This window comes from Thalia democratica, chromosome 6, assembly GCF_965202585.1.
Source record: "Thalia democratica chromosome 6, ktThaDemo2.hap1.1, whole genome shotgun sequence".
NCBI lineage: Eukaryota > Metazoa > Chordata > Thaliacea > Salpida > Salpidae > Thalia > Thalia democratica.
Window position 1 is genome coordinate 47,016,601 of NC_139170.1, and position 14,375 is coordinate 47,030,975.

General features: G+C 24.0%; 1 protein-coding gene across 1 annotated transcript; it reads left to right on the forward strand.

Moving 5' to 3' along the window:
* The first annotated feature begins 2,886 nt into the window (after positions 1-2,886).
* LOC145838522 (protein rogdi homolog) lies at positions 2,887-14,094 on the forward strand. Its single transcript, XM_082946131.1, has 7 exons — positions 2,887-2,959; positions 5,712-5,845; positions 9,266-9,404; positions 11,148-11,336; positions 12,204-12,388; positions 12,662-12,788; positions 13,800-14,094. Exons 1-7 carry the CDS (start codon positions 2,954-2,956, stop codon positions 13,815-13,817), a joined length of 798 nt encoding a protein of 265 aa, XP_082802257.1. The 5' UTR covers positions 2,887-2,953; the 3' UTR covers positions 13,818-14,094.
* Positions 14,095-14,375: the final 281 nt, after the last annotated feature.

Here is a 14,375-nt window from a genome sequence, read left to right on the forward strand (position 1 = left end):
AAAAACTTGCGGTCCATAGGTTTGTATTGGAAACTTTTTATAAAAATTACAATATCTGAAAAGTTAAATATTTTTTTTTAATTCTATAAAAACTGGCTTGTAGTTTGTACTTTAAGCTTTCATATAAGATCCAATGTTATTTTTAGTAAAAAAATATGTCGGACCCCCTATGCCCTTAAGTTATATTTACTAATAGCAAAAGTGGTAAATATTTTATGAATGTATATCAGTTGAAACATAATGTAGTCTACAAATACAAGTGATCTTTCAAGATTTTCAATGATAAGAGCATTTAATACATTGGATTTACTTCAAGACCACTAGTATTAAGAGTTAAAAACATTTAAGGATGAAAACAGCAGTATCAAACCACATTATTGTAACAATTGTAAAAATGAAAAAATTACTGTAAATAAACCTTAATACAATGTTTTTTCTAGTGTTTTAAATCTAATTTTTGTAAAACACTGTTTAATTCAAAAATAACCCCTTTATTTATATTTATTATTAATTAACTATTTGTATTACCATTACCTATCATTTCTGTATATTTATATCTAATCCATGGAGGAAATTTCTTGAAAACTAAAGACCACCCAGTCTATGATACTGTAGAAATACCAGTAAGATCAGGAATATCAAAACCACATTTTTACAGAAATCTTACTCAAAACTGAATTGGCTATTAGTAGTTCCCAAGTGTTCTTTGAAAGTGCTATTATTAAAGTATTAAAATTATGTATTTAAATTTCTAATTTTTTTTTGTTACATCTAAAAAAACATCAATTTACTTAAAAACAAATACATATTTATTTAAAACTTCTAATTTTTCTGACTCTCCTGACAATTCCAGAAAAAATACCTACTTTCCTAATTATCCTAAAGATTATCCTTTCCTGATTATTTGTAATTATGTTAGTAATGATCCAATAAACTAAAAATCCAACTAATTAATGAAAATAGCAATTAGTTCCCTGTGATTCATTTTATTAGCTAGATTTCCTCTTTTTTCAGACAAAGTTTCACATGTAAGAAGTAAACGAGCTAGCAAAAATCAAAACTAAACTGAGTCCAAGTATTAGTTTTATTTTTTACTAAATAGAAAAAACAATTTAAACAACTTGTAGCATTAACTTAAACTAATTTTATATTAGCTTCAAGAAATGGTAAAGCAAATCAAAATCAGAAAAATTAATTTTATAAACATCTCACTACTGAATAAAACAAAAAATGTAGCACAAATCATGTTGATTAAACAAGCAGTTATAAACTGTTTGATATTATATTTATCCTAATGATATCTTCTCTTAGAGAAGACAACTCTTGGAAAACTAAAAGTTAAAAGATTAGGCCTTAATGCTTAAAGTACTATGTTTAAAGTTTTAAACGATTAGAAATAAAAATATTTATATTTTTCTTAATTTAAACTATTAATTACAACCATAAGTTAAGTTTAACACGAGGTTAATAATATAATTATTTATTAGAATATATGTCAACCTCAAATGTTTTTATTTGTCAACTTGGAGAGTATTTAAAACTTCACCATAGCTTAAATAATAAAGAAACTGTTTGTAAAACAAGAACTATTTTATATATATTAGCGTAATTTATAAACAAGTTTAACTTCTAAAATGAATTTGAAATTTGTATTAAAGTAAATAATAAAGATAAGCTTTTTTGTTTGTTTATTATATGTTTTACAATTTAAAACTGGCTTTTGAAATATCTAAAGAAATTTTGGCTTATTTATTTTAGGTACACGATTTCTGGTGCAAAAAATGATAACTTAATCTTAAATATAGACAAAGACCACATTGAAAAGTTTGTGTCAACCATTTGAAACTAAAGTTAAAGAAGAGCAATTATATGAATTTATATAGAAAATATATTTGTTAGAGTTAAAAAAACAATATAAATTTAAATTTTGTTATTGTATCTTTCAACGGTTTTTGATTTAGCAGAATATCTTTGATGTTGATACTTAAATTTTAAAGTCAGACTCATACGAAACAGTTATTACTTAGGTTGTAAAGATTTAGAAAGATTTGAAAAATAACAAATTGTTCTCAGTTTAAGTAGAACAATGTATCAATAAAAAGTTTTTAGTTCAAAAATCGTTAAGTAATTTGTAAAGAAATATAAGTTTCAAATTTGAGACGATAAATTTTGATGTAGCTAGTAAAAGTAACTACAATGTTGTCAACGTTTATTTTGCAGACCAACAGAATTTATAATTCACAGCGTATTTTAGCCTGAAAACAATTTGTGAAAACAAATAAAAGCTCGTTTGTAAAAAAAATTTTGAAATTTACTTTAGGTTTACAATGTACGAATTAAAGAAATGTTAACTATAAATGTATTTTTTTAAATAAACTTTTATTTTTTATTTTTATGTTATACTAGTTTTTTTAATACACTGCCCGCTATGACTTTTCAATATTTTTGGCCCGTAAGAAGCTTTTTTTTTTGATAATTCTAGCTTGCCAACTTTTTTCCACCATAAAATAATAAGATAAAAATTCATAACTAAAGGTTTTACCTTTAAGTAAAATGTGTACAATTACTAATTACAAAAATCTAATAAAAAATTAGATATATAATCTTTGTTTGCATAACTTAAAATAAATATCAATTGTAAAAACAAATAGAAACATTTGATGTCGTTCCCAATGTAGATTTCAATTGATTAAAGGTTTGTAGAAAATGTACATTACCGAAATTAGTAATTAAATTAAAAATTAAAACATATAAATACTTTTTACTACTTTAGAACTGCTATATTCTACAATGATAAAGTATACTAAGTTTCACAAATGGTTAAGTACCTAAAAAATTAATTTTACTCCAAAACAATTGCTGTAGTTCATATGATATTCTCAATACCTTATTTATAATGCAATGAAACAAAGCTCCAACAAATAAACATCTACCTGGTCAATAAACATCTACTATGCAGGTATATAGTTTTTGTTCTGTAATTTAAAATATTGTTTCAGTTAATGCTTTTAATCAGCTTAGGTGCATGAAAGTTAGGATTTTGTTTCTTTAGTTATACTTTTTATAAAGTCCAGTAGTTTAAAAGTTTATACTTATGTTGTAAATTGTAATTTAATGATAACTACTTTTATTCAAAAACTTAAAAATAATAAAGATTTGTTTTACACATCTTATATGTTATATGATTAATACAGATGTGAATTATTCTCTCCAGAAAACGTTTATTGTTGCAAGGGGTGGAGTTTGAGACTGATGTTTTTTTACAACAAAAAAATTATAATTTAAACTATTCTTTTAATTAGATAAAGAATTGTACAGGACAGTTATTCTTTTGTTTCTAAATTATTCATCTAATTCTCTTTTCCTAAAATACAAACATAGTTGTTTTTTCATTGACAAAATTAGACCAGAAAAAATAAAGTGAAGTGCTCTAACACAAAAACTTTTTATAAAAAGAGTTCAAATTATGCAGACATGTTGTAAATATACAATTTAGTATGTGTTTGTATTTTAAATTTTTAACTAGTGTATTAAAAATTTTACAACCTTCTGACTGTACCTTAATAAACACCTATATTTTTTGTCCAAAGTAAAGGCCATTACTCAAATCACTCAAACACAAACAACTCTTTGTAATTTAGTTTAAATTTTGCAGGCATGTTGTTAAATGTAAAATTTATATTCACTTGTTTTTTATTGTTCTACAAATGTAGTAAAAATTCATTACTATTTGTTCTTAAAAAACACTTAAATTTCTCCAGTCTGATTTTTCAGTGAAATTTTTTTTTTTAAAAGTCCCAAACCTTATTGACTGCAAAAATGATACATTGTTTTTAATAAAAGTTTGTTTTTGATGCATAAGTACATAACTACCTTCAACATTTATGTGTATCAAATGCAAAGCAGTGAAATTACGTTAAATAATAGTTATTAACTATGTTAACAATGAGATTTTTTATGTATAAATAGTTGTTTTTGGTAACTTAACTAGCTAAAAGGCCAAAGTTTACTAAGAAAATTTGATTGCAGGCTGACCTTTCATGTATAAACATTTAGTATTTAATTTCATGTATAACCACTAGTGTGAATCGAAAACTAAACTAAGAAAATTTCTGAATTACACAACTAGTTTACAACCAAAAAATAAATTGCTACCCATACAATGCCCACCCCTAGGTTAAGGTATAATAATAGATATTTTTGAGGTTATTACGAGAAATTTCTAAAAAATAAGTGAAAAGATCATTAGTTAAAGTAATTATTTTTAGATAAGTGTTTTGGTTTTGACTAGGTAGTATTAAATAGTTAAAAAAGTAAGTTTAAAGATGTTACATAATATGATGCAAAAAATGTCTTGGATGCAAATTTCATAATACTTTTATTACATTAATACCAGTCAAAATAAAAAAATATTCTTTAAATAGTACATCACTTTTATTTTGATATATACTTTTGTGAAAGATACAGTAATGTCTGTTTAATATTGTATCTTCACGACTAAAACTTTGAAAAGTACATTAACTAATTCTTAAATGTCTCATTTAATAAAGACATTACAGGGTTCCAACACACTCAGGATAACTCAGATGTTTTGAAGTTTTTGTAAATCTCAAGATGACTCAGGATATTTCGGTTTTTGTTTTTGTACTCAGACTGACTCAGGATAGTTTTGTTTTTGTTATGATAAATCAGAATAGTTTTAGGTTTTTATAATAGATTATCAGGACAGATTAAGTATCAATGTTTTGTTATTTTATAACCAATTTTGTTGAAGAACTAAATTTTTATTAATTTAAAATTGTCAAAAAAATATGAAATTATAAATAAAAAAAAAACTCAGGATGCCTCAAGACAGTTTAAGGTCATTCAGGATATCTTTTTTACTAGAGAGTGGCAACTCTGTTATTAGAATAAAGTATTAGACTTAAGTAATAATTTTTCTAAAAAAAAAAAGTAATAAGTTTTAAAAATTAATATTTTAATATGTCAAATAAAACTAAACAAAAATAAAAAATGCTTAGAACTATCAAAAAAATCAGTCTCAGTCTTATACAAATATTTCAAAGAGATCTTTTGTTTATTGAAAAACAAACATTTTCAATTCTTATTCAAATAGAATCTTAAATAAAACTATTTGAGTCTTTAAAAATTTGTTTCAAATTTTTCAACAGAAGTTTTAGTCAACTGTTTTTTTTGTTTAAGTTTTAAAATCTATAAATTTTTAACTATAAGTTTTTACTGTATCTAAACCTTATATGTTTATCTTTAATAATCAAAAGAATTAAGTTTATACAGTCAATATTTTTAAAACTTTATTAAAAGTCAATTTTAAAGTTTTTTGTTATTAAATACATCTAATGGTGTATAAATGGCAAACATTAAAAAAAGACTAATGTTTTATGTTCATGTACTAAAACACTCATCAATAAATTTGTTAGTTGTAATTAATTAAATATAGCATAAATATTAACTATTACTTAAAATTAATATAAACAACAATTAATTTTTCATAATAACATTATTTTGTTCCTTTCAAAAAATTAAACGCTTAAGATATTTGTAATTTTAATATTTCTCAATGGCTAAATTAAGTTCATTTTACTAGACAGTTTGTAACACTAATTTTTTTGACTTTTTCAAAATGTTGAATATAGACTAAAAATACACTTAGAGGCAAATTAAATATGTTATAAAATGCTCATTTTTGTTAGGAAGTTGACTACCTGACCAAGAAAGAACTGCCCGCAGTCTTGAGCCTGGTGCAAGCTCAACTGAAGTCGTGTTTCACAAACGCTGTTGAGAAATCTGAAAAACCTCTGAAGCTGGTCTGTACGGCATCTTCTGCGTAAGTTATTTTGTAATTTGTGATTTCAAAATGGTAGTACAGTTGCACACTGTTGCAGTGTTAATAATTTTTGCTGCAAAGTATTTTATACTTGCAGATAGCTAAACTTGTTTTTCAATTTTCGACCTTCTTTGTAAACTGGTAAGGTTTCAGCTCTTAACAAACATTTTCTATACTAGCTATGCATCATTGGCATAGTGTGGTGTTTTGGTCAGGGGGTGCGCAATTTTTTTCCCAAAAAATCCCTTAAGCTAAAACTTCTGTAATTAGGTATAAAAAGATCTTTTTTATAAGTAATATAATTGAAATAGTTTCATTAAGTAAAATAAGTTCGAAGTAACTGTTTTAAAAAATACTGAATTAACAAATTAAACAATTAAAAAAAAGTATAAATTTCATTAGAATTACTTATACTTGCACAAATGTAAACTTACTAAATAAAAATTGTTTTTACTACTTACAGTAAAGTTTATATATTTAAAAATGAATATATTAATTAAAACAAAAGTATCTGTTTTATTTACAAAAAAAAAATCAATCTCTTTAATATACAATACAACAGTGATAACAACACCTCATTGCACATAGTTTGAATAAAGTTACACAGAAGTTAAAATAGACCAACTTTATAACTGTTATTACAATTTATCACAACTTTGTAAATTAATTGAAAGTATACTTTTTAAATTTAATTCATCTTATTGTATTTGTTTAGAATAAAAATCACAAACAAAGTTTATTTCTCATAGGCCAACACGCTTTTTCTTGTATGTTTACAAAAATAAAGAGCAGAAAACTAGCAGTAGTCTTAACATTTATTGTAGCATAAAAAAAACTTGTAAAATTGTTTAATTATTTTCCTTTAAGCGTGACTTTTTTTTTGTAAACTTTTTATAGAAAAATCAGTCATAAGGTTATACTACTGCGGTGCACTAACTAGTTGAGTTCTTTTTGAGTCTAAATTCTTATAAAGTTATAAAATTTTTCCTTATGGAGTTTTTCATCGACATCAGTGCGCACTTTTGCTTGCGCACCAAATCAGTATATTAGGTAATTTCCCTAACTTGTCACTATTTGGTATTAAAAATTTCTTTTAACCTTTCGAATACTAGATAAACATAGTTGAAAAAATGCAAATTAAGCAGAAAAAATTAACAATAAAGGATAAATATATTACATTCTTTTTTTTACTTATTTTCTTTTTTTTTTTTGGTGGCTGCATGCACCAGTGTCCCTTCCCAGGCTACGCCCCTGCTTTGCATGTAACGTAGTTTTTTTAAAGTTTTTTAAGCTTTTAAGTATTTTTTGTTTGTTTAAATATGAAGCATATTGTAACAAATTGTGATTAAAAAAAGCTAACAATTAGTTGGTGTGCTATATTTTATACAACAAATTATCAAAAAGAATAAATTTAAATTTGCATTTACAAGTTGAAATATTCCATAGTTTTGTTTATATTATAATATTTTGTTTGTAATATTATTATATATCACGGTTGCACAAAAATCAGGCTACTCATGATAACTCAAGCTAGTTTTTAAATTTATGAAAAATTCTGGCCAATTCAGACTTATTGTTTTTATTGAAAAACTCAGGATAGTTTATATATTTTTGGTAAACTAGCCTGATAACAATTTTTTTTCTGTTAAATCTTTTTTTTGTTTTCATTAAGTTCTTTAGTTATTATACTTGTAGGTATTTAAGCTTGATTAAAAGAATTAATTTAAAGTTTGTGGCTCATATTAATAATTAAGTTTAATATCAACAAAATTATTTTTTAGTTTTGTAAATGTTTAGTATTTAAATAATTAATTTTCAAGTCATAATCCATATCATGAAATACATAATCTTTTTACAAACAGTGGTTTTATGATCCGCTTTAAAGTTTCAATTCTTTTATTTCTATGGTAGACAATTCTAAACTTAATTGAATGTAAAGCTTGATTTATGTACTTATTTTTCAATTGTTCCATAAACTGAGCCTAATTTCGTTACTCAGGCTAGCTGTTTTGCCTGAAGCAGGGGTAACTCTCATAAATATATTTGTAAACTTTATAAAATTATAATAAAGGTAAAACTGAAATTTTGTAATGTAGATGTATGTTTTCTTTTCAAAAATACTTGAGTATTCACTATTTACTCTCAATTAAGTTTTTGTGCAACTTTTTAACTTTAGAACAATGTAATCAATGATAAATTAAAGTTTATGATTTTTTTAAAACAGTGCCACTTTAGGTAGAGTCAGAAATAATTTATTATTTTTTTTTTAAAGATAACAGACTAATGAAAAAATCAAGTCAAAGAATACTAAAACAAGAATCACTATTGACAGCACAGAGTGTTTAACGGAACAAAATATTATAAGAAGTGTTTAAAGATTATAGTTTTTAAAACTTAATATGTAGATTATTAATTTTTGATTTTTTTTCACTATAAGTCTTTCTAGTGTTCTTCTGCACTAAAGCGTCATATTTTTTGAAACCGCCGTTTTTATTTAGTTTAGTTTAAGAAAAAAAGATACTAAAGACTTGTGCTTTTAAAAAAATTCTTAAAATCAGAATTCCAAAAAGAAGGTCTTAAGATCTAAAAAATATTAGATAAAACCTTTGGCAACTCTGTATGATCTCGTAATTAAGTTATTTAAAGTTTAAATAATGTTTAGGTTTTAACTTGAATTGTTTTTACTAAATACTTAAACATGAAATAAATTTGTTGGTACATTGAAAATTATTAAGTTTTTTAAAAATTGTTTTAACCTAACATTGTTAGAAATTATTTATATATACATTCATTTACTAATATATACTTAATTATCAGATAAATAGTCAACTTAAATATTTAAATGGTAATTAAGTCTAATGTAATAAATCAATAATAAAGCTGTTAAGTTGTCTAGAAAAAAAGAGTCTAAACTTTAATTTAATTTTTTAAAGAACTTACCTTTGCATCATGTCAAAAACCTTAATTCTAAAATGTTCTGAATTAAAACATTAAATATATATTTTAAAAAAATGTGGTATTAGTTTACTGCAATTTAGTATAGTTTCATGTTTTACTCTTAATATTTACGAACAAAACCACAGTATAAAAACCAAACAGTGATTTTATATTTTACCACAGCATATTGAAAAATTTAAATATTAATGTTGTCAAAGTTTGAAATTTATACAATACTCTTTGAACAAACAGTATTGACAACTAATCTGCATTTTTCTTTATGTTTTATACTTAAAATTAAAAAAAGAATCGCAGTATAAACACCGAGCAAGCGATGATAAAAAAAAACATATTAAAAATTGATATAATAGTATTTTCAAAGTTTACTAATTAATAGTTTGCAACAAAATGTGATTTTCTAATCTTCACGTTTCCAATAATATTGTCAAAGTATTAAATTTTATTATGATTTAAAACAAACAGTGGTATCGACAACATACATGGAAATTGCACCCTTCAGTTTGACACCGTGTGCAGTTTGGAAATTTTCATAAAAAATTCGAAATCGCAACCCATCATAAAAGCTTCGTTCAGGGGTGACAGACAATGGAAGTTACAGCAGGTTTGATTTTTTTGAGTACATTTTTGTTAGTTTTTATTATAGCGTATATTGGTATATAAGTAGACATCAAATTACCTTATTTTTAAAGCAGTGGAAATTACAACAAGTTAGAATTTATAAAAACATATATATTTTCATTATTTTTTCTTTTAGAGTGAAGTATTTAAGTAGGCATCAAATTATAAGATTAAATTTAATTTATAAAACAGAATTATTTAAAAGATTTAATGAAAACTATAATAGCTTCTGTTTATGATATAACATAATTTTAAATGACAAACCTTTTTTTTTTGAGTTTTATAAATGTTTAATTCCCTGATCAGATTATTGTGATGCTTTTATCTTCAAGTTTTACTAAAAACCCATGATATCAGTAAGATTAAGCAACTTATATTGTTTATGAAATGAGTCTAACTCAATTATTGTTATCATTTTTATAGCGTGGTGTACGATAAAGTTTTTTAATGGTCTTCCGAATTTCGAAATTTTTGTCAAAAGTTTATTTTGTTGAGCTTTGTTTTTGGTATATAATTTCGTAATCTTAGGTTTTTACTCTTTTTCAATATTTTAGTAGCCAAATTTATATAAAATAGAATTACTTATATTTAAAACTTTACTAATAAAGTTAAATTTAAATTGTTGTACATGTATGTTTAAAAATTCATGATGTTGTAAGTAGCTATGATTTAGCTTTTTAAAAGTGAATTTTTATGTTTTATTTTAGAAGTTGAGATTATTTTATTAACAGTCAATTTTTTTTTTTATTTACCATAGTTTGTTTTTTAAGTCTTATTAGTAAATTAATGTCTTAACAATTGTTTCTATAAAAACTTAAAATGTTCCAATTCATTACTAACAACATCTTTTAATTAAATTTAAATCATTTATTTATTATTTATTTACAGCAAGTTCTGTGTGGTACTTACGATCTTTATTCAATGAAATAATTTTTTTCTCTTATATTAATATATTACAAATAGACCTACAAAAGTTTTGGTTTCATTAGTTATTATGTAAAGTAGCTTTTAAAAACTAGTCCAAGTTTTATCTGCATTTCTTAAAGTTCTTCACTAATTTTTAAAATTAGTATGCTTATATAAGTATTTTTTAAAGATTTGTTCATTATCATACTTCTATTAAAAATAAATGAAAAGGTATCTATAACAAAATCATACATATTATTAAAGTTTTTAATTTATACTGCGCTAAAACAGTAATTGGCAATTGAGAAGATATATAATTCAAACTTTCTAAATTGCTTATAATAAAAATTTGTTTTTATAGCCAAAGTTATTTGTTTAGTATATTTAGAATTATTTGAATAAAGGCTATATAATAGAATGCCAGTTTAGTTTTTATCATGAATTGTTTCGGTTTAGAGATTTCACAGCTGTACTTTATTACAGCTTTTTAGGCTAGCTTTTTATAATTTATATCTTTTTAAACATTCTTCATTATAAAAGTTTGTAATCAAAATAGGCTTATTCATAAACGTTTAGTATTCAATAAAAATTCAAGTCTTATAAGCTTCAACAAACACAACTTTAACAGAGTATTATCAATAAATAATAAAGTTATTTAAGTCTTAAGTTAAGTTATTTTTTACCTAGTATATTAAAACTCTTGCAATACAAGTTATTTTGAAGCATTGTTGTTATACAAGTAATATTTAATGAGTAATATTTAAATAGTATGAGCATTGAATTGCTTAAAATATTGGTATTTACAAAAAAACTCGATCAGATTCAGGACGCGTACAACAGCCTGCGGGAAGCGAACAGAATTTTGAAGATTTTACAAGAGAACGATCATCACTTGAGTTCAGTGGTTTATTACATTGAAGACGTTGTCAAAAACTTGCAGAAATTTCAGCAAAAAGTGAACGTTCCAAAGCTGCTGACTTTGAACAACCTCATTAACAGCCCGCTTGCAGTTAGTTGAGTGTAGTTTTTCATTTTATTGGGTATCCTTTTATACTGATGTACTTCTTTATGCTAGTTTTTGAAAGTAATTATCTTTCAAACCTTAAACCAGTCCGCTTGCAGTTAGATGTTTTAAATAAGTTTGATTTTTTTTATTGTTTTGTTTAAATTTTTAACAATGATGTACTTATATATCTAGGTTTTTGTACTGTTAATCCTTATTAATTTAAAAAAAAATTAATTACGTTCCTACACTTACCTAACTTGTATTGAGTTTTATAAATAGGCTTGTAAAATAAACTTAACAAAATATTTAGCTCTTTAAATATAATAAAAATATTTAAATAAAATTTACAGCATTAGTTTTCCAGTAAAAAGAGACTGCTAAGATTTAATAATTTTTTAATTTTTTTAATGTAGTAATTTATTGTTGTTTATGGTAATAGACAGGGTTGCCACAAAACCTGGAATCCTGGAAAAACTTGGAATTTGAGAAATTTAGAAAAAAAGCCTGAAATTTAAAACAAATTTTACATGTTTAGTAGTAAAATTTTCATTTGACACGAAAAAATCTAATATAGAGATAAAAAAAAATTGTCATGCTCAAAAACTTATGCTATTATAAGATAGATTCAAAGTAGTATTTTTTTAATGTTGTTATACTGTATAACTTATTTTTTACCTTAAAATTAGTTTTAAAACAAAAATTGACCCAAAAACAAGTATGTATTTTTTAAACCAGATAGAAATTTTGAAAACCTAGAAAAACTTTGCCAAAAATCAATGACAACCCTTGTTATTCAAAATACTTGATTTCAAGATAAGTGATGCAATGTCTACCTAAAACATATTTTTAAATTATTCTAAAACATTTTAGAAGATGTTTGTACCACCATTACCGGGTGACACGTTGATAAACATGTGCGTTGTTGAGGACAAAATGGTCTTTTTCGTTTACACCGTCCAGCAAGCGAACACCAGCGCCATGATGCAAAAGAAAAGCCACAATAAGAGCGCAAACAAGCATCAGAAAATGCTGTACTATCCTGTTGGAAGTGTAATGTTAGATTTTTGTAGCCAAATAAGAACATAATGACTAATATATTTAAATTTAATCTAATTTCAAGGATAATAATTAAGATTAATAATTGTTGTAATATATTGTTGAAGGTCTTATTTTGGATTTTATATGATTGAAATGTAAAAATATTAAGATATGTTTTGATACTAAAGTTGTTTGATTATTAAAATCACAATAAATAAGTTTGTTATCATTTATTTTAAGCACTAGCATCCAATTTTTATTGAATAAATATATCTTTTTATTTTCTCCAGTGAATACGGTGGTACTCAGTATGAAGTATCAACAAGTAGAAAATGCGAGCTTCAAGTTGAAAACCTCACTAAATGTTTAGAAGTAACACGAGACACACAGATGATACTAAATTCGTACTTAGACAAGGTTAGCTTGAGTGTAAGAACGTGTTATCAAATGAAATTAAAATTTACTGGGAAACTTGTAATTGTTGTCAATAATTGTAAATTTTTAAAATTAAGTTTATAATTTCAGTATACTAATTCATAGATAATAATTGACGTTATTAGGCTATTTGTTTTTATTTCAAACCAATTTATCACAATGCATTAAGTAATTTGCATTTAAAACTTTTTATAGTTTCTCAGTTATTTTATTTTTTCAAAAAGTTTATTAAGCTTAAAAAGAAATAAAACATATTCTGATAAAATTTAAAGCTTGTTTTAAGAAGTTTTTAATTACTATATATAAAGGTTTTCAGGTAGGTAACAAGTATGCACGAAGGGTAACTTTTGCACGGGTTAAAACTTTTTACTATTTTTATTTTTTTATTTTTTACTCTCACTGTTACCCCTTACCCTTATTCGGTAACTATTTTTTCTTCTTCTTTCTTTAACAATTTTATTTTCTCTATATTTATTTTCTATTTTTTTTAAGTACCACTTTTACCCCTTACCCTTGGACGGTAGCTTTGTTTATTAATTTTTTTTTATTCGTTTTTGTCTTTTTTTTTCATCACTGTTTCCACTAACCATTACCCTTGGTCGGTAACTTTTTTTTACTTATTGTTTTTTCTTTTTTACTCTGGTGCAAAAGTTACCCTTCATGCATATTTGACCCATCCCCTATTTTTTCAAAATAAATATTTTGAGTTAATCTGAATAAAATAAAATTTTTTTTTTTTGGTTTTAATTTATATTTCTAAAAAATGCTTTAACAATAAAATGTCTTAATACCACTAAATTCTAATATTTTTCTTTCTATGTCCAGTAGTGATTTTTTTAAAATTATAGTTAAGTTTTAATCATTACTCATGTTTTGGGATTGGAGTTATTTTTTCTATTTACAAAAAGTTTCTTTATTTTTATAACTTAATTTTACGCGACAGAACGATCAATTCTTTAAAGACGATTAGTAAAATAATAATATTTTGTACAGGTCAGGAGATTCTTGTAAAAAGGAAAAATTAAACAAACATGTGCAATATTCATTTTTATGTGTTTTATATTCACTTTTGTATGATAATTTTCTTGGATTGTTCTTTAGCTTATACACCTAAAATCATTGTTAAATTTTTAAATAATGTAGCCAGATATCTATTTTCAATTACACTCGGAAGCAATGTTGTTTGAATAAAATATCAAGTTTTTGCTGTTTTTCTTATTTGTTTCTTTAAAAGTATTACATTGACTGATTGAAACTTCTAATTGTTTTAACAATAAACTGTGTTTTAATTAAAGCTTTTTATGAGTTAAAATACTTTAAAATAATGTTGTATATATAATTAATTTAAACGACAGCCTGCTGTATAAGTTTGCTTAAAAATACATTAATTCCAACATTTTACTATTTTGATTTGGCATAGTTTTACACCTTAATTAGTTTTAAACTAAAAAAAGTTATGATGTTCAAGCTAAAAGTAATAGTTTATATGCTTAAATATATTTTTTTGTATGACTTTAGAAGTAACTTACTTTTTATTTAGTTACAAAAAATAAATTAACGATGGTTTAA

Bases quoted from the DNA above. Each gene is read 5' to 3' on its own strand.
- LOC145838522 (XM_082946131.1), top strand. The intron at 5,846-9,265 runs GTAAGTTATTTT...TAAAACAAACAG, and splicing joins GTCTGTACGGCATCTTCTGC to TGGTATCGACAACATACATG. The intron at 11,337-12,203 runs GTTAGTTGAGTG...AAAACATTTTAG, and splicing joins TCATTAACAGCCCGCTTGCA to AAGATGTTTGTACCACCATT.